Consider the following 20,680-nt stretch of genomic DNA (forward strand, 5'->3'; position numbering starts at 1 on the left):
GTCTTCACAGTAAGCAGAAGCAGTGCAAATGTTTATGCCCGAAAACAAGATCTTTGCTGCACATGCTGTCGAACTCTTAAAAATCAGAAAAATGTGCTTACCGCTCGCCCTGATGAAACTAGGAAAATATGCCTTGTGTTTAGCAATTGTGTGGTTGGGAGGTGGGCCAAAGGGAGCAGGCCTAGGAAAATAGCTGCGTGTAGCAGGATTTCCACTGCCCCCTGCCAGTTCCGTATCTGTCATGTCACGTCCGATCAGTTAAAAAATGGGGGGTATGCTAAGTATGGAGGTGGCCCTTGAGTGGCGATAGACTCTCCATGTGGCCTGAACTCTTAAACACAGACATGAAAGGGAGGCCGGCGGCCTGAAGGCAAGGACAGTTAGAGAAAGGAGTCAGACTGGAGTGCGCTTGGGCACCCGGTAGTCGGTGAAAACGTAATGGAGACCGTGGCAGGCCAAGTGCTCTGCAGCATCAGAAAGCTGCATGGGTTTTGTGAAGCTTGAGGTTCACCACTCACAATAGGTTGTACTACAAGCAGGTCAAGCTGCACTGATTTAAACGAACGGGGGAGGTAGTAACGGAGTAAGAAAGAGTCTGCATCATCCATTCGTTATTCCACAAACGTTACTGTCGGTAATGTAACAGGACTAGGGACCCATAAATGAGCAGGAAAAGCAAGGCCCCTCCTCTTATTGGACTTGCTGTCTAGTGGACAGTCAGGATCATACCAGAAGCTCAGTTTATGCAGGCCCAGAAAAGCTCATTAAGTAAAAATGTGGCCAAGCAGAGGTTCTCGGGGGGGGGGGGGCGGGGAGGGGGGGTCTGCTATAATGAACAGATAAGAATGACTTAGAACTGGTCCCAATGAGATGAGAAGCTTGGCTTGCTGGTACTCTGCTCCCCGGCAAGAAGAGTTCCAAATTCTGAAATTGCTTGAAGAGTTCTTTGCATCCGTTAATTATCTGTACCTACAAATAAATAGAATAAATGCTTCTTTTTCTACAATTCAGCCCAACCCCTGTTGAACATATTGTAAGTTCTAAAATAATGAATGTTTTTCTCTAATAAAAGTGGTTTCAGGAGTTCACACTCTAGATTCCTAGTCACCGAATCATGTGTCCCACTTTTGAGAAAAGACTTGGACTCAGGATTTCCCTTCTCAAGGACAGGAGAGTGGGAGATGGACGATGAGTCCAACACAATATGCAAGTCTTCGGTGCCCTGGCAGATCGTGCCTGGACCCAGTCCGAAGTTCATGAAAGAGACCCGGTGCATTGGACTTTTGCAGGGGTGTCCGTTCTTCAGAGCTGTGTCGATGTGAAGTCGCCCAAAAGGCTTCAGGGACCCACCTTCCCATCTTTGTAACCCAGTCCTGCTTGTCTCTCTTGGCATGAAATGCTTCCAGGTCTTTTTGCACGGCTACCAGTTACGTTTGACCAATCTGTGCAGTGGATCAAAGTTAGAAGAGGTGATCCAACTTAGTGACCAAGACGTTTCCAGTCTTTGCAGCCTGCCAGGGGAGAAGCTGGATGCCGCAGAGCAGGTGTTTCTTTCCAACTTGAACATTCTGAAGCCCATCCTGGTGAGTAGGCGTGCTGTGTGGACAAGTTTCAAGCACTAATTCTGGTGGAATGTGAAATTTTTCCTTGGACAATGTGACTTTGTTTTTGTAGAAACATAGAGCTGGCTGGGAGTCAGTGGTATTCTAACTGTTCTTGCAAACTTTTGGGCTATCTCCCGAAGGGTAAACGGAGGAAGAGTGAGTTTGGGTGTGGCTCTGAGTCTAAGCCCAAGGTCCCTTGTGCCTGTTTCAATCAGAGAAGACCTGTTTTTCTGAAAAATTAAAATTTGAGATTATATGAGTTCATGTGAAGAAAGAGTTCTCCACATTTTTTTTTAAAGGCTCAAAACCATTGTTGGCAAGAGAGAGATCTATTTATTTTAAAAAGCCTATCAGAAAGGAGACACTGTGAGCTGTCACAGTGGTTAAGCCTTGGAATTGGATGGAAGCACATTCAATAATTAGCTTAACCAGTGACAAAATCGCATTTACCTCCCTCCCCGCAAATGCCAACAAAGTCTAGGAATCAATAGTTCAGAAAAGCAGTCCATGAGAATACTTGTTCATTCTTATTCAAAGAATGGGGGGTGAACTTGATCATTTTGGTCTTTGGAGTGTTGTGTATAGTTCCAGAACAGGTGCATTTCTGGGGGTTTTGTGAGATCTCTGGGGAATTGCCCCTCCCAACAACATAATTTAACATCCAGTGTTCTTACCAGATAGCACTTCGATTTGTCTGTAGTTTCTCTTAAAACCAGGGAAAGAGCCCTGGAAGAAAGATATGCCTGGAAAGAGATGTTCCTCATAGAAATTGGAATCCTCTAGGACTTTGTGCCACCTAATTTCTCTAGAGAGAGATGGGTCCTCCCAGACTGGCACATGGTTTACTTTCAGTCTGAGCTACAACATAAACCCTAGTCCTGACCTGGAGTTTCTGAATATGGGCACAGTGAAGGAGACATTTTAGTCTACTTTATGAGAGTATTTAAAGAAAGTTTGAAATGTTCCCATAAACACTTGGTAACATGCATTGGCATGAGGAAAGCAAAATTGTGCATCATATTGAAAACACATCCACATGTCACTTTATTTCATAGTAGAGTCCCTGAAAAATTTCTGTGTAGATAAGACTTTTATCAATTGAAAAGGGTTTTCAATTACATTTTTATTATTTCACAGACATTCTGTCTTCTATTTCTAGTTGGCGGTGACTTCCAATGCATTAGTAGTAATCCCTCCCAGTCTTCTCTTCTATAAATAAACATAATCATTCATTCAATAAATATTTACTGAGCCCTGATCTGGGCCATGTACTGGGCCAGGGAGGCCGTGCTGAGCAAGGTACGACGTTCTCCGAGCTTCCCTGCAGGTGGGGGAGTAGATGGGAGAGACCAAGCAAGGAGCAGATGCTCTACAGAGCGAAAGCCCCTCTGCTCGGTGCTGTGCAGGCCCTGATGCGGCCTCTTCATCCAGTCCTTGAGGGTCAGGAGAGAAGCATCCTCTAGGTTGAAACCAAAGAGGTTAGCCGGGAAGAGAACAGGAGAAGAAGGCTCCAGGCAGAAGATATGGCCTCTGTATGCGTCTGGAGGGGAGAGAGGAGGCGGTGGCATGTAGAGGACCTGCACATGGTTGAGTAGCTCTGAGTGGAGTGGATGTAGCTATGGGGAGTTTAATGGGAGAAGGAACGTAAGGCATGCCACTGCGGAGGTGGGCAAAGATGAGCTGATCATGTTAGGCGATTGGGCCTCATCTTTAGAGTAAGGGAACCACTAAAAGACTCTAGAGGGTGGATGACTTGAGGTGAACACAAAACAGAGTAAATCTGTGGATTTAAATGACTGTTGGAGCAGGACTCACACCAGTCCATCTAGCCCTCCTAATGTGCTCTCCCTTCCCTTTGATTTTTTTCCCCCCACAAACATTTACTGGGTGTCTCGTTATTATGTGCCAGGAACTATGCTGAACACTGAGCTGAAATAAAACACCAGCCCAGAAATTAAAGTCAAATTGCCTTTTAAATTTTCAGTCTTTTCTAATTTAGCTATTAAGCTAGTGAGGAGAGAAAGAAAATAATGAAGTTATCTGTTAGACCCAGAAAGGAGAGGACACAATGGCCTTTGTCCTTCTGGGGACAGCACGACAGAATGTCATGTTTTTAGGAACTGTCACTGTGTTGTGATGAAAACATTTCATAGAAGTAGGTGGGAGCTTTTGAGTAACACAACAAGCGTTTGTGTATTCTTCCTGTAATGCTATTACAGTCTTTAGTTATGATCTAAAAATATTGAATAATGCATGAATTCCTGTTTGCTCAACACAGAATGTACAGTTCTTCATTAAAGGTTTTATTTTTCCTCTTTCCACCCCCTTTCCTTACTTCATACGAGAAAATCACTTGCCTCCAGTGGTCAGTAGGGACCTGTATGAGTTCATAGCCAAGGGGGTGTTTTTGGTTATGAGAAATAATATTAGGAATTCCAAACTGAATTATTTACTGGAGCTCTTTGGAAAAGTGATTTGGCAAGCTTTGCCGGCCTTTGTCAAACAAATCTGAGCAGGAAACCACAGTTAATATTAGTGCAGGTACTTGGTTCTCAGACTTCATTTTGTGGCCTAGTTTCAAGGCTGTTTCCTGGGGTTAATGTTATTCAAGGAAGTTACGTCTTTCAGATCTGATATATACTCAGCCCACCCTTATGCTCTTTGCCCTTCCTTCATCCCTGCCTTATTTTCTTCCTTTCCTCCTCCTCTTGCTTATCTTTCATTGAATTAAAAAGAAAAATTATTCCCTGGCCAGTGTTGTTCAGTTGGTTGGGCATCCTCTCATGCACCAAAAGGTTGCTGCTTCTATTCCCAGTCAGAGCACATGCCCGGGTTGCAGGCTTGATCCCCAATAAGGGGCATGTAGGGGCAGTCGATTGATATTCCATTCTCACATCAATACTTCTCTCTCTCCCTCTCTCATCTTCTCTCTCTAAAAATCAATAAGATAAAGTAAAAATATCTTGTGTTTAAACTCATGGTTGTGAATGTTTTTAATTAACTTGTTTATTTTCCATAGAGATTTCAGGTTTACATTTGAGTTTAAAAACCAAGTTTTTTTTTTTTTTTCTCATTCCAGTCAGGACTAGACTCTATATCTCCCTTCCTGAGCCAGGAGCTGGCTGAAGGCACAAAAATGTTGCTGGATAGTCTCGGGACTCTGGCCCAAGAGGTAAGTTGTGCCTTTCCAGCACCAGGAGGCAGACCATCCTCTGTCGCTGTTTTTTTTTTTTTTGTTTTTTGTTTTTTTTTGTGTGTGTGTGTTTTTTTAACCCTAAGTTGACTAACAAGGTTTTCTTTAAATTTAAATATCATATGAAATGTACAAGCAGTGTTAGAGGCACCGGTGATGTTTAAAGTGATGTGGTTTGATCTCCTTACTGTAGAGATGAAGAAACAGACTCATAGATGTCTCAGAGCTAATTAGTGGCTAAAGGCCCCATAGCTAGTCTAGAACTTTCTTCTATTTTTATTCCCAACCCTTGCTAATAACTCCTTTGGAAAGAGGCTCCCCCCCCCGCCCAGCCCCCCATGTGCTGCATTTGTCTTACCAGCAACTTCTCCATATTTCTTCTGCAGTTGCAAGGCTAGATACTCTTTTTACCAAAATATTTGTTTGCTAACTAAAGGGAATAACGTGGATATCCCTAAATCACATCTTTCCCCTGTAAACATCTGGCTTCTGGGATCCCACTTTGGGCATATAGTCTCTTGATGAACATTGAGTTGAGCCCACAGGTTGACAGATGTGTAAGAAGAAGCTTTGTCATAGGATCCGAGGGCCTGTAGGTGCTCACAAAAGCAGTTCACCTTTCCTCTGCCTCCTGGCCAGTGAGTGCTGGCTTTTCTGACACCCAGCCTTGTTGCAGATGAGACTTGGGGAGGAGGGGTTGTCTGGAGCTCAGTGTGTGAGGAGCTGAGCCCAGTGGGCAGAAGGCAGAGGGCAGGGGACATTGGATAGGACTGACTTGTGGGGACATTTTCTCAGACTTGGTCCAGCCTTATTTTGAGTTGCTTCTCTAAGTCATTTTTTGGTGTTTCTCAAATACCATTTTTTTTTTTCTGGGAATAAAAGTATTGCATGTTCACTGTGGAAAATGGGTAATGTTTGGAAAATATAGAAAACACCAAGATTAAGCAGTCACCCCTTTAGTATGTTGTTTTTGGTTCTCCTTTTTTTTTTTTTTTTTAATTATGCTCATGTGTGTCTGACTGAAGAGGCTTGGTTTTTGGGTCCCTTTCAGGGAAAGAAGCCCCTTCCAGCTGCCATTGGTTACTTCAGTTATGAATGCTGGTGACCTTTCTGTAAGGGGAGAAGCTGGGTCACCTGGGATTCTTCCAGGAGACATTGCCGGGCAAGTCCATAGCCTTTTCTCTAGGGTCCCGTTAGCTGACATTGACGTGCCCTGACCTGACTACTCCTCCAGGTCCTCACCCAGCCGTACAGAAAGTAGAGCAGGGACTGCGACATGGGAGGCTGTCTCTAAGCTCAGGGTCTGGGTACAGCTGTTTCCTCTTACATCACTGGCCTGCCTTTTGTCGGGGGTTAAAAAAAAATAATAATTAAAAGCATGTGATGTTCCCACTGCCGACGTGGCGAAACTCTCCAACTGAGCAATATACATTTTTCTTGGCAGCTTGCTCCCTGGTCCAGGGCAAGCAGGGGCCATCTGCTCCTTTCCATGTAAAACCTTCAAGTCACTTCGACCACAAGCTACCCATTGTCTAACTTGCTATTTCTCTGGGACAGCTGGGAGAGGATAAATCAATAAATAAATGCCTTGTTTATCTGTTCAGTGTTTGGGGAAAAAGTTGGTTGTCTTGACTAGAGCACAACCCTTGAAGGAAAAGGGAGCCAATATTTTCTGAGCAGCTCCCCTGGTTCATGCAGTTTCACTCAATTTTCCTGCACAATCCATGTGACAAATATGAATGGGTCTTATTGTGCCCATTGTATAGATGACAGACTCAGAAAAGTTAGAGAACTTGCCCACAGTCATCTAATTGGTAAAACTGGGATTAGAACCCAGGACTGTTGGACTCCAAAGCCTATGTTCTTGCTTCTCTAGCCCACTTGTTGTCTGATGAACTCTGATGGTAACTGGTATCAAATAGGAAGGAGACTCGTTAAAGAGAGAAAATATAAACAGGACTTGGCAGTTGAGTGGACGGTGTTGAGTCAAAGCTGACGTGAGCTTCATGTCTGGGTGACAGGGGACAGGGAGGCTGTGCCTGATAGGATTGGGGGGCAGGGCAGGGAGCAGTGTATGTGATCCACCCAGCACCTACCAGGGGCCTGGCATCGCTAGATGTTGGGACTCAACAGTGAACACAGTAACTTCCCTGTTCTCCTGGGTCTCGGGTCGGGTGGGAGACAGGTCGGTGTATGATGTGATCACAGGGATACGTGCAAGGAAGAAAAATAAAGCAGGCAAGGGAGACCATGATGAAATGTTGTTTTAAAGGCAGTGATTAGGAAAGTCCTCTCTGATACGGTGACAGTTGAACCGGCAGGAAATGTCAGCGTTTCAATGGAGAAGGAAGAGCACTCCACAGAGGAGGAACCACAGGTACAGAGACCCTTGTGTAGGGCACAATGAAGGAATGTATTTAAAGACCAGGAAGGAGGCTGGTGTAGCCTGAGCAAAGTGAGCAAGTGAGAGGGTGGTTGGAGGTGAGAGGGCAGTTGGAGGTGAGAGGCCAGAGGAGGAGGTGAGAGGTCAGAGGAGGAGGGGAGTGCCACGTAGGCCTGGTTGTGCTGAGTGAGATGGGAGGCCAGCAGAGGGCTGGGAGCAGAGGGGCGGGCATGACGTGACCTAGCGTCTGAGACTGTTTGCGTTCTGGCTGTTAAACTGAGAAGAGACCCGAGACCATGGTGGGGGCACAGGGCAGTGGGTTGAGAGGCAGCAGGTCAGTCAGCCATTCACTCACTCCAGGGAAGATCAGACACCACCTTTCGTGGGCCGTGCGTGGGAGTGCTTCACCGAGGAGTGTGGACTGTGCCCCTCACACAGGTGCTGGGAGAGCCCGATGTAACCTCGTCACTCACAGTGCCTCCGTGCTGGTTTCATGTGGAGGCAGAGTGTTCTTCTGGTTGGGGCACGGCGGGAGGTGGCGGTGAGGCCGCCTGTGGGAAGAGAAGCGAGGGGCTTTCACTATTATTTAAAGATCTCCATGGCTGTTCCACTCGCGGACAAAAGGGAAAGTGGTCTGGCCGACTCTCCCTCCCTGTCTGTACACCTCATGCAGGTTATGAAAAGGTAAAGTGAGGAAAAGCTGGCCACCTGCTTGCTCTCCCTCTCTGGAGGGACAGACGTTTGTGACATCTGACACCTGTGCCTGGCTCCCCTCTGGGGGCAGGAGGCGGTCAGGATCTATAGGACCATGTCACTCATGGGAACCAGCAGGCTCCGTGAGACAGAAACCTGGGGGCGTGGAGTCTGATTCTAGGCCTCCTCTGAGGCGTGTGCAGGTCCCATAGTCCCCCCTCCCCACCCCCCAGCTGGTCTTCCAGGTGGTGAGGACATGCAGTGACTTTACAAGGAAATGAGGGATCTGTTAATGATGTACTGTGAAATGTGTGGAAATACAAAGTGCTCCATAAATATTTAATTATAAGAGCACTGGGGCCAAGAACTCCACAAGGTGCGGGAGTCCATTTGTATGGGAGACAAAGCCCTTGTCGAGTGGAAGTCAGACACAGCCCCTGGCTGCCTGGAGCGTCTGACTCATCGCTCGCGGGGGCTGTTCTGTGGCAGGGGCCGCTCTTGTGTGTCATGTGATTTATTCCTCGCCACCACACTGTCATCGTCTTGATGATAAGTTGGGCCTTAGAGGGGTGACTCTTGTAAGGCGGTAAGCTAATGAGAGACAGAGCTGGGATGCAAACTCAGGTCTCCCATCTCATGCTTTTCCATCACCCAGCACTTAACTGAAACGAGGATGGGGCGGCACACACAGTCACTTTTCTCCCAAGGGGCGGGGGGCCCCTTAGTTTCCACACTGAGGTTGGGGGTGTTTTAGAAATGAGTCAGTGATCGAGGGTGTGAGCAGTTCCTGATGTATGTATATGAGCACGTAGCTGTTCAGAGAAAGCATTCTCTCCTACACCAGAAGATAATCAGAATGAAATATTGCCCATTGCCAGCGGCTCCACTCACTGCCCAGCTGTGCTTCTCCATCTTTACTGTGCCTGGGGATCACCGGGCATCTCATGAAAATGCAGGTTTGAACTATAACAGGTAGATCAGGTCTGCATTCAAGACCTCTCAGAGTATACAGATGCCGCTGGTGGTAAACCGCAACCCGGGTAGCATGGTTCTGGCATCCCCCTCACAGGCTCTGAGGAGATGAGGTCATATAAGATATGTTCTGGGATGTGGCTTTGGAAAGGTGAGAAAATAAGATGTTTTTTTTCTCTTTTCTGTCTCCCACCCTTGCTCTACCCTTTTCTCCTCCTCCCTCACCTTTCCCTCCTGATCCCTGACCTCAGCTGTTCAGCATGAAGAGCTGGAGTGACATGCGGCAGGAGGTGATGTTTCTGACCAACGTGAACAGCTCCATCTCCTCCACCCAGATATACCAGGCTGTCTCCCGCATCGTCTGTGGCCACCCCGAGGGTGGGGGCCTGAAGATCAAGTCCCTCAACTGGTATGAGGACAACAACTACAAAGCCCTCTTTGGAGGCAATGGCACTGAGGAGGATGCTGGGGCCATCTATGACAATTCTACAAGTGAGTGTCTGCAGGCCCAGGCCCTGGCCCCCGGCACCTTCAATGTAGGCTCAGGCAGCCCTGTGTCCCCTCTCCCTCATGCTAACCCTCATCCTCTGGTGCAGCATTGGATGTTTATGTGTCTGTTTGCTCACCACACTGAGCACCTAGAGCCTAGTGTCTTTTCCTGGTTAACTACCTGTCCCCACTGCTCGGGGCCTGGCACGTCTCAGATACACAGTGTGTTTATCAAGTGAATGAAATAGTTGAAAGCCAATTTCCCAGTTTTCTGGGAAACGTAGGAGTGTGGTTCCCAGAATAATGAAGGCTTTTCTCCCCTCTCCCTCTCCTCTCTCCTTCCCCTTGAGATATGCTTTATCATAAAAACTTTAAAAAAAACACAGCAGTTATAATAATAACAACATAAAGTCAACCTGGAGGGAACATTTCCTATGCATCCTGCTTGTTAGCTCATTCAACCCGTATGGTAACCATTCAAGGAAGGTTTTATAGCCTCACATTCTCCAGCCTCAGAGAGGTGAAGTGACTTGTTCAAAGCCACACAAGCCTAACTAATCCACAAGAGCCAAGATTATGCCCAGATCCCCCCGCCCACCCCTGGTAAACCACACAGCCTCGGAAATACCTGTCTGTGATGGCGTGTGTCTCCCATCAGGCCCGGGCGTTTGATCAGGTGTTTGTTTTGGGTCTTAGCTGCAAGGCGGTGTTAAAGAACCTTGTAACTCCATATCTGCTGCTCACACCCGGGCAGTTTGGATGGCAGCGAGGAGCCAGTGTTACAGTTTTAAACAATGGCATCCTTTCCTTTGAAAACTTGATGCAAGCGAGGCTTTCTCCATTTCCAACCGCAGGTGTGTCTTTCAGACAGCGAGTGAGGCAGCTTTTTGTGCATTACATGTAACCCAAGAACCTCTCCTTACCGCTGGAGTAAAGCCCTCAGACAGCCCAGTGGCTTTGCAAGCCGGAGGGGATGGCGTTACAGGCAGTTTTCTGAAATGCCATCCCCTCTGCTCCTCGCTTTGCAAGTCAACCCAAGGGAACCCTCATTTTCCCAGCAGGTGGACTTGTGAGCAAATCCTCTTTTAAAAAAAATTATATTGTCTTTGCAGCATGTAGAGGATACTTGGTATCTAAAAGGACCTGGAATGAAATTTAAAAACATGATTAGGAATCTTTCTGGAAAATCAAACCCTAGTGTCTGGTTTAACTTCAGATTTCTCAGGTTAAGGATTTTTTTTTTACATTGGTTACTTATATTTGTGATGAGACCTTTTAATGAAAGGGAATTGTTTTTTATTTATTTTTAATAAACCTTTATTGTTGAAAGTATTACACATGTCCCCCCTCTGCCCCCCGCCCTGTGGTAATTATTTGATTTTTATGTGAAAACTAAATTCTGAGTTCAGCCCTGTGTTTTCAATGAAAACAAATTGGCGAGGGTCGGCATGAGAGTATGAATCTAGGGGTATGCAGGCTTGTTTTGTAGTGTAGATCTGTCTCCATTGTGAGCATCCCATAATCAGTGTTATAATAAGCTCTGATTATTTATCAAGCATTGTTCTAAGGGCTCTCCAGATAGCTGTAATGCACTTCATTTTTACAGGGGAGCAAACTGAGGCTCAGACTGGCTGTTATTTATTATGTAGCTATTAAGTGGTAGAGCAGGGATTGAACCCAGGACTGTCTCTCTGGCTCCAAAGCCCTGCTAGTTCCCACAGGTCGGTGAGCACGCATGTGAACATCTGCCTTTCACCGTCACAGGTCCTTACTGCAACGATGTGATGAAGAGTTTGGAGTCCAGTCCTCTCTCCCGCATCATATGGAAAGCTCTCAAGCCTCTGCTTGTTGGGAAGATCCTGTACACACCTGACACTCCAGCCACGAGGCAGGTCATGGCTGAGGTAAGCTGGCCAGGCCCAGGGTTTTCTCTCCAGAATCCTGCTGGAATCGCAGGTGGTTCCAGATGGAGTCTCTTGAGCACATCCTGGCTCTTCTGGGATTTCCAAAGAGTGAGAACCTGGGGTCTGACCCAGGCCGGGGCTGACTGTTGAGGTCCGGCTCTCCAGCCTTGTGTATTTGAATCGGCGCTGCCGGCAGGCACTTCCTGGGGCTGGGAAGGGCTGAGAGAGGACTGAGAGAGGGTGCTGGGATGAGCATCTTTTCAGGGAGCAGCTGCATTTCTCATGTCTCTGCCTCTTTTCTTCCTGCTCTCCCTGGCTCCCCTCCTCACTCCAGGTGAATAAGACCTTCCAGGAACTGGCTGTGTTTCATGATATAAAAGGCATGTGGGAAGAGCTTAGCCCCAAGCTCTGGACCTTCATGGAGAGCAGCCCAGAAATGGACCTTGTCCGGGTGAGTGTCCTTTGAAGACCGTGTGCCTGCTTGATGCTAGAGAGGCGAGTTTCTAGTCACTTACCCAGAAGTGGCTTAGGTGAGAATTCTTTACCTTTAACTAGTGTAGACGTGTTGAGCTAAGCTCAAGCCACAGGGCTGTCACCTTTGTAGAGCTGCAGGTGATGTAGCACCGGCAACCCTGTTTCTTGCACATCAGCATCCATGCGTCTGGCGGTCAGACATCAGTTTTCTAAGAGACTGAGGGCTGGTGTTTGGAGCAAGCGTTTGGTGATTGCAGGACCCTGGCTGTTTTCATTTCTGGCTCTAGAGCCAGCTTCGCCTTCTTGTGTCTTGGTAGAACTTGGACATGGGTGTGGGAGCAAAGGGCTACTCTGACGCATAGACAGGTGCGAGAGACCTGCTCTGAGGAGCCACCATTACCACATGGAGGCTAACTGCACTCAGTGCTTCCGCTGCACTTGAAAGGGATTAGTGCTCTGGAGACAATTGGATTCAAAAGCAGAGGAGTCTGAGCAAGAACAGAGTATCTCCTCCGCTCGAGCCCCAGTGCCATTTAATCACATCATCCCTGCCTTGGGCTGAGCCAGGATCATTAGGCTGTTTTCTATCTCCACGTACTGGAGGCGCTTCCTTTCGTGTCTGCTGCCATTAAGAAGCAGGGATGGATTTTGCCAGGTTTCTTGTCTTGACACATCATCGATCAGAGGGGCAGCTGGGTTTGAGAGCTGATACCTATCTGGAAGGAACTTTCTCAGGCATAGGAGTGTCCCCAGATGCCCTGGGAGGGGCAGTACCCAGGGGGCCTTCCCCTGATGGCAAAGCTGGAGTCATCTTGGTTGTGCTGGTCTTGTTATCTATGCAGAATTCTTAACTTGGGGCCTTTCCAAAACCAAGGGACTTTAGTGAGAAAAACATGAGCAGCCGTTTTTATGGATTTACTGAGTAATTCCTGACTCATAATAGTAACAGCTCATGCCCGTCAAGTATGGTTCTCACTTGGGCTCCAGTCTTCTCTGTGAAGGGATTCTGTGGCGCAGCCATGCACAGTGACTGGACCTCGTGTGATCCCAGGCCTCTTCTCCCTGGTTCCCTTCCTGGTCCCCTCCTTGGAACCTGCACTTCTCCCTGTTGGACTTCTCTCCTCCCGAGTCAGAGGATCCCACGAGTGGGAAGGGATTCCGTGAGTTTGGGTCTGGAGGCAGGTAGATGCTTTTCTTGCTCTTAAATGGAGAGTTTGGCCTGGATGTTCCAGCAGCTCCAGGCTCCCAGTTCTTTGGGACAAAGCCTTGTACACGTCACTGTGGCATCCATTAGGGATCCTGCTGGGAGGCCCCAGGATGTGCAAGAGGGAATGTGAGAGCTGTGGCTGGGGAGAAGGCATGGCGTGTGGTTTGGAGGACCCTGACTTTAGCTCCAGGGGACTCTGAAAGGGCTTTAAGCAAGGGGAGATGTAGATGTCTTACTCCAATGTGACAAGTGGATTAAAGAGGGGCACGATGGAGGCAGAGACCAGGAGGGAGGCCAGCCAAGTGGGTGGCCAGGGTCGGCAGGAGGTGAAGCCTGAGGGCTGCTTGAATGTAGAGGGTGAAGGATAGGGAGGCGTTAGGGGGATTTTTGACTTCTGGCTGGTGGATGGTGGGGATGTCCATTAGGCTGACAGATATTGGGGCCTGGAGAGCAGGGGTGGTTTGGCTGGAAACTGACTAGGGACTTACCAGCCTGTGGGTGGAAATTGAAGGAGCCTCCTCCGACTTTCCTTTCTCTATGAAGGAATGTTTGTTTCACACTCCAGGCTTGGGCTTCTCAAACTCTGTACCCCCCACAGCCTCATGGAGTCTGGTACATCAGGCAATGACTGAGGTCTCTGCTGTTGTTGGGGTAGCTCTTTTCCTTCTTTTGCTCTATTTCCCTCTCTCTCTTCTTTCTCCCCCTTCTCTCTTTCCCTCCTTCCTGTCCTCCCTTGTTTCTTTCAGCTTTTATTGAGGTGTAATTAACAAGCAAAAATATATATATAAAGTGAACAACTTGAGGTGCTACTTTGTGTACCTCCATTCCACACACCCTCAGGGATGTATCCTACAGACATCATTTTAAAAGGAAGAAGGCACTGTAGGACAGAAATGTTATTGCTATAATAATTGTAAAATGATCACCACAATTGGTAGCATATGCATCATCTCACGTAGTGATTGCTTAGCAAATTTTAATTCGAGAGTATTTATTGTTGGTATAGCGTGTACCTTTGAACTCAGATTGCATAACTAGAACTTTGTACGCTTTGATCTCCCCATCTCCCCCACCCCAGCCCCTGGCAACCACCATTCTACTCTGTGATAGCTCTTATCTTTCTGCTGTCCGGGGCTCTGTCTGCACCCATTGCATCACCCCACAGATCCAGAATCACTTCTCTGTTGCATCATGGAATCCACCGATACTAAACAGGTCTCCTTTTTAGCTGCTCTTTGCCACCTTCATCTCAAGACCCTGCTTTCTCCCTGGCTACCACTCCTCAGGGTGAAATTAGGTCCCCGGGTCCCCTCATGTACCCTAGAATGGCCATGTGGTCAGGGGATTTCACTGGGCTCACCTCTCTAGTCTTGCTTCCTTGTCAGTACTGTTCAGAATCCACACTGGGCAGGGCAGGTCTCACCCCAAACACCACATGTCTCCACTCAGCCCTCATTCGTTCAGTTCAAGTCTCCGGATAAAGTTGTTTCAGAATTTGTGAGGTACAATTTTGCATCTATTTATTTTAACAAAAATACATATGTTACTGATGACAGTATAAATTGTTATTCCCTATTGGAAAGCAATTTGGGATGAAAATTGCAAGAACCATAAAAAATGTGCTACTTTGTGTACCTCCATTCCACACACCCTCAGGGATGTATCCTACAGACATCATTTTAAAAGGAAGAAGGCACTGTAGGACAGAAACGTTATTGCTATAATAATTGTTATTGTGACAAATTAGAAATAGGCTAAACGCTTAGCAGCATGAGAACAGTCAGTGAAATTATAGTAAATGTAATATATGAAATCATTATGCTTCCATTAAAATAGTAAATATGAAGCCACGTGGGAAAAACAGCTCATGTTAGTGGAAATGAGACTGATTTAGGAAGTAGCCATCGCCAGCTGGTGTGGTTCAGTGGTTGAGCATTGACCTATGAACCAGGAGATTACGGTTCGATTCCCTGTCAGGGCACATGCTCAGGTTGCTGGCTTGATCCTCAGTAGGAGGCGGGCAGAAGCAGCTAATCAATGATTTTCTCTCATCATTGATGCTTTAATCTCTCTTCTTTCTTCTCTGAAATCAATAAAAATGTATTTAAAAAAAGAAAGTAGCTGTGGGTTGAGCACCAAATTACTTTTTCCTGTTTTTCCACATTTACCCACATTGGGGCCCAACCAGCTAGGGAGCAAGAAATGGAAGATAGGCCTCCTTTGCATCATGACCCATGTGTCTTGCAGTTGGGAAAGATCATATTTTACTTGGCTTAATAACGGTATTATTTTCCCAGACTAATCAGCAAAAGTGGGATTGTCTTTATTCACACTAGAGATGTGGTCTATATGAGGAGTCATCAGATGGGGTCTCAAGAGAGGAAAGTAATTCAATGCAGTTGGGAAGGTGCAGTAGAATCAGAGAGCCCATGTTTTATATCCCGACTTTGCTAAACTTTGCTACTTATTAGGGACCTTATGTTAGGGACTTGACGGCTCTAAATGTAGGTTTTCCCATCTGTAAAATGGGAGCTATTAAAGGTACCTTCATCGTGGAGTTGCGTGAGGCAAAGCGGATAAATAATTCAGTATAGTAACTGTGCGGAGTAAGTGTGATTACTGTTGTTGCTGTGGTTACTGCTGCTAAGCTAGGTGGTTTGGTACAGTGGAAAACATAGGGACTCTGCATTCACACTGGTCTGGCTTTGAGTCTCAGCTCCATGGCTATGAGCATTGTGACTTAGTCTTGGTTAAAATCGTATTCATTTATTGCTCAACCCCAACATTCTCATCTTTAAAATGGGGACACTGTTATTTAACTCGCAGTTTGCTGTGAAGATAAATGAAGGAGACCACGTACGTGAAGGGTTTTGTAATGTTTGCTGCTTGTGATTTCCCATTGAAATGGCAGACACTCCTGAACAGCAGGGGCAATGACCACTTCTGGAAACAGCGCTTGGCCGGCTTAGATTGGACAGCCGAAGATATCGTGGCGTTTCTGGCCAAGTACCCAGAGGACGTGCAGTCGGAGAACGGCTCTGTGTACACCTGGAGAGAGGCTTTCAATGAGACCAACGGTGCGGTGCAGACCATAGGTCGCTTCATGGAGGTGAGGGTCTGTTCTGTGGAGCATTTAGAAAAGGCCATGCTGTGTTTTCCCCCTCTGAGATGGTGCAGTAAGTCAGATTGGAGGGATGTTTAGGAATAATGTACAGACTTATTTACAGCAGTGTCCTCAAACCTAACATAGGACTTGGTGTACAAAAGGCACTCAGTAAATGTCAGTTGAATGATCAAATACGTAAATAAACAAGTCTAACTCGAGCTTTTTTTCTGTCTGACCCATGAGTGTTTCTATGAAATTTACCTGAAATCTAATCAGACAGATTACATTTTAAAAAATTTAGTCTTAAAAATGATGTCACTTAATAGGGACAAGTTTATTTATTTGGTTAGTTGTTAATGACTCAAAATTGTTAAGAAAACATAGAGGAAAAGGAGGCATGGTCATTGTTTGAACCTCTTTCCCACACAAAAGTCAGTTAAGTAACTTATCTCTAAATTTCAGTTAAGAAATATGACCCATTTCAGTTGCATATTGGAGAATGGCTCCAGGGAAGATTTGTAGAGTGAGGATAAAAAAGCCACACAGCCTCTTGCTCTCAGGGTCAGGTCTGCCTGGGCCACTGCTTGTTTTTCTGGCCACCAGACTTCTCATGGCAGCTGTTCTTCCTTCAGTGTGTCAACCTGAACAAGGTGGAACCCATCGCAACAGAAGTTTGGCTCATCAACAAGTCCATGGAGCTGCTGGATGAGAGGAAGTTCTGGGCTGGAATCGTGTTCACTGGGATTCCCCCCGACAGTGTTGAGTTGCCCCATCACGTCAAGTACAAGATCCGCATGGACATTGACAATGTGGAGAGGACGAATAAGATCAAAGATGGGTGAGTTGAGTCCCATCACACCAGCCAGCCCTGGGGAAGTCAGGAGCAGCTAAGATGACTAGGGGTACTTACTTTTACCCACTAATTTGGTAGAAACTCAAACGGGTGGCATAATTTTGGTGCAATGGCCACATTTGTTGATGGAGACAGTTATTTCAAAGGTCATGAAATATTATCTTTTTTTTAGAAAACATTATTATCTTTTGATTTAGCATTCTCACTCAAGGGAATTAATCCCAAGGAATTATATCAACAGAACAAAAAAAAAAAGGAGAAAAATAGACTTTGGGTTCCCCAAGTTAGCATTATCCTTTTTTTACAAAAAGGGGCAAACAATCAGTATGGAAGGGAGTGGTCAGGTAAATTGTGGTATGTCTACTAGATGCGATGTTAGGTATTCAGTGGAGGGGGAAAACAAACCAAGTGGTATGCGTTTTCTGGTATCTATTTAAAAATATGTGTACATGTCAACTGACACCAGAAGGTAAGATACAAAAATAAAAACAGTGGCTGGCAGCGGTGATGGGATTGTGGGTGATTGCGTTTTTATTGTGTGGTTCTGCGAAATGTTTGACCCAAGCCTGCGGCTCGGTTTCAGGTACTGGGACCCTGGTCCTCGGGCGGACCCCTTTGAGGACATGCGGTACGTCTGGGGGGGCTTCGCCTACCTGCAGGATGTGGTGGAGCAGGCGATCATCCGGGTGCTGACGGGCACCGAGAAGAAAACCGGGGTCTACGTGCAGCAGATGCCCTACCCCTGTTACGTTGATGACATGTAAGTCTCCAGGAAGCCACCTTCTTTATTTAGCGAGCTGACACTGTCCCCAAGTGGCGTGTAGACACGCACACACCCAGGGAGGGGAAAGAGCGCTTTGATTTTATTTATTTTATGTGGGTGTTGATACTGGTCATAAGTTGTTTTTGAAATTCTGTGAAGATCTCAGGAAATGAGATGCCAGATGTAGGCAGTTGACAGTTTGAGTCACATCAGAGACACGGACACATGCACACACTGTCGATCCTCCTTCCCTTCTTGTCCACAATTACCAGGACTTCTTTTTTTTTTTTTTTTTTACACTCTACTCTTTTGAACCTCTTTCCTGCCCAAGAGTCATTTAAGTAACTTATCTCTAAAAGTTCCTGATCTGCATGTTTAAAATGTCATGACAAACACATGCACACATTCCCCAAACACAGGGACAGCGTTCCAGACCTAGAAAAAAGCTCATTGTGTGCAAACATATCTCCTTCCTCTCCATAATTGGGAAACCACATTTTGAAACAACCCAAATAAAATTGAACAAGGCCTTTTTATCTTAGACTTTTAAGATAATCTTTTAGTGCTTAGTTACTATGCTGCCAAGTTCTCATGGTGGGAGCTGGGCCTCTGGATCTAATGATTTTTGTGTGAAAGAGCATGGGGAGAAGTATAATCAGCTCAGGCTTCTGAAATAGGCGATGCCTCTTCCCAATTGGAAAATGTCTGTGCTCTTTTGTTGCTGGTGTGTGTGTGTGTGTGTGTGTGTGTGTGTGTGTGTGTGTGTGTGTAGAGATCAGAGTGCGGAAGGAGCAGGGTGCCTCTCCTCGGGTTTGCTCTCTGCTTTGCACTGGACAATTCTATTTCCTTGCGTGGCTCACTCTAGCTTTGCCATGTCACCCAGAACTATCTTGTTTCTTAATTTCTGAAAGATTAGCCAGAACTTCCCCAAAGAAGACTTTCCCAAAGAGCCCCCCCCGCCCCCCCCCAGCCCAGCTTCACTCTGGAAAGGATGTCTTATGATGAGGATGCTGGGAGTGGAGGCAGTGAGAGCCTTGCTGTTGACTCGCAGCCGTGTGTGCAGAAGGGGTACAGCTGGGCCTTGGACCTCCGTTTTCAGGGACCAGATTCTGTGTCCCATTTGCTTCACTGCGTTTCCTGTTCTCGTTTGGAAATACCCCTGACAAGAGCTTCCTGATGTGTGTTTCTGCACCATCGGTCATAGTGGTTGTGCAAGGCAAGTCAGTAGTGCGATGAGATAACCTTGGAGATGTTGAGAACGTTCATGAGAGAATGAGTTTGGGACTTTTTGTTTTTGTTTTTGTTTTTTGTCATTTTAAATCACCCACATTTAGCTTAATGACATCCCAGAGTTACCTAGTTACTAAAGCAGGCCCCCAAAGAAGTTTATTTTGGCAATACGTTGTTGCTCTGATTTTTATCACTGCATTGCACTGCTCATGCAGTGAGCACTCTGTGTGTCCGGGTGCAGAGGGCCTGCCATCTCTGGCTCAGTCGAGGTGCTTTCTCTTGCATGCAGGCCTGGAGGCGTTGGCCCATGAGTCTGACTCACACTTGTCTTTAATTCTCCCCCCTCCCTTCCCTGGGGCCCCAGCTTCCTGAGGGTGATGAGCCGGTCCATGCCTCTCTTCATGACACTGGCCTGGATCTACTCGGTGGCTGTGATCATCAAGGGCATCGTGTACGAGAAGGAGGCGCGGCTGAAGGAGACCATGCGCATCATGGGCCTGGATAATGGCATCCTCTGGTTCAGCTGGTTCATCAGCAGCCTCATCCCTCTGCTCGTGAGCGCCAGCCTGCTGGTGGTCATCCTGAAAGTAAGGCTGCCCCCTGGCTCCTCCCAGCATGGGCTGCATGACGGGGAGAAAAGCAAATATTCTTTGGGAGGGAAGGGGTCAGACATGCCATCTCCTGCAATGCCCCCAATTTAAAGTTGGGAAAAGCGAGGCCCCGGCAGGGACAATGACTTTCCCAAGGTCAGCCCAGCTGAGTAGCAGCTAAGCAGCATTAGCTCAGGGTGCTTGCTTCCCAGGTAAGTACACACTTGCCTTGTGCCATGCTGTCTGCTGGGCAGAGGTTCATGGCAGCATTTGAAAGCTGGTCATTGCCTTACTCATGTTGGGCAGTGCTTCCGCTGGAATATCTAGAAACTGTAGTCAGCAGGACACATGGTTACAGGTTAGGTTTCCTGCAAGCAGAGGCTGAAACAGTTTGGCATATGAATATTCATTAGGGATCAGTATCCCTGGGGAGGATGCAGGACTGGGCAAAGGGAGGAACTGAATGGCAATGCAAGGCCAACCCCATGGGCACTGGGAGCCTATATGCTTGTCAGAGTTGTCCCTCATGAAGCTGAAATGTCCAGCTCTTTCGGTTCCCCAAGGCCTCCCTCCCTGGCCCCAGGCCCCTCATCTAGTCCTTGAACGTGTGTGTTCCCCAGGGCCAGGTGCTCTCTGCAGCAGTGACAGACCCAGAGGATTTGGTACCCGGAGGCTGTTCGCTGACAGCCAGGCAAGTCCCCCCATGGGACTCTGGGCACAGTTCTATATCCACCACATACATTACGTTTGTAGGCCAGTTTTCTTTCTCCACAATCATTTCAGTTAAGGACCCATCAGATAAAAATAAATGTTTTTAAAGAGGGGGGAGTGCAACGGCATAGGAACTAACATTCAGTGTAATACTAGTTACTATTCATTACAAATGCCCACTTGTTGATTGCCAAGCACTGTTTAAATCTTATCACAGGTGCTGTCTTAGTATATCCTCACTAAATCCACTTAACGTACAAGGGAATGAGGCCAAGGAGGGTTACGGACTTCACTGAGGTCATCTGACCCTGTGGCAGAGCAGTTCTTGCTAAAAGCAAACCCCTCTCATGCTCTGGGACCTGATTGTGAGGGACAGAGCTCTGGCGGGGGTGGGGGTCCTGTGGCAGGTGCATGGGCGCTGCTCGGGGACTACTGCATGCTGGCAGGTCCTGCTCAGGTACACCCAACTCCTGCAGATAAACGTAAAGGTCCACGCGAGTTCAGGTGA

General features: G+C 47.0%; 1 protein-coding gene across 2 annotated transcripts in view; it reads left to right on the forward strand.

The window, feature by feature from the left end:
- ABCA1 (ATP binding cassette subfamily A member 1) overlaps window positions 1-20,680 on the forward strand; it is a 330,657-nt gene that overhangs the window by 267,359 nt on the left and 42,618 nt on the right. For both annotated transcript variants that reach the window (XM_079790446.1, XM_079790445.1), the window contains 9 exons: window positions 1,407-1,583; window positions 4,684-4,776; window positions 9,097-9,337; window positions 11,099-11,238; window positions 11,573-11,689; window positions 15,831-16,028; window positions 16,658-16,863; window positions 17,462-17,638; window positions 19,236-19,458. In XM_079790446.1, coding sequence (XP_079646572.1) covers window positions 1,407-1,583; window positions 4,684-4,776; window positions 9,097-9,337; window positions 11,099-11,238; window positions 11,573-11,689; window positions 15,831-16,028; window positions 16,658-16,863; window positions 17,462-17,638; window positions 19,236-19,458 — 1,572 coding nt within the window. The remainder of the gene's footprint in view (window positions 1-1,406; window positions 1,584-4,683; window positions 4,777-9,096; window positions 9,338-11,098; window positions 11,239-11,572; window positions 11,690-15,830; window positions 16,029-16,657; window positions 16,864-17,461; window positions 17,639-19,235; window positions 19,459-20,680) is intronic.

The sequence above is a fragment of the Cnephaeus nilssonii genome (genome assembly GCF_951640355.1).
Source record: "Cnephaeus nilssonii genome assembly, chromosome: 14".
Classification (NCBI taxonomy): Eukaryota; Metazoa; Chordata; class Mammalia; order Chiroptera; family Vespertilionidae; genus Cnephaeus; species Cnephaeus nilssonii.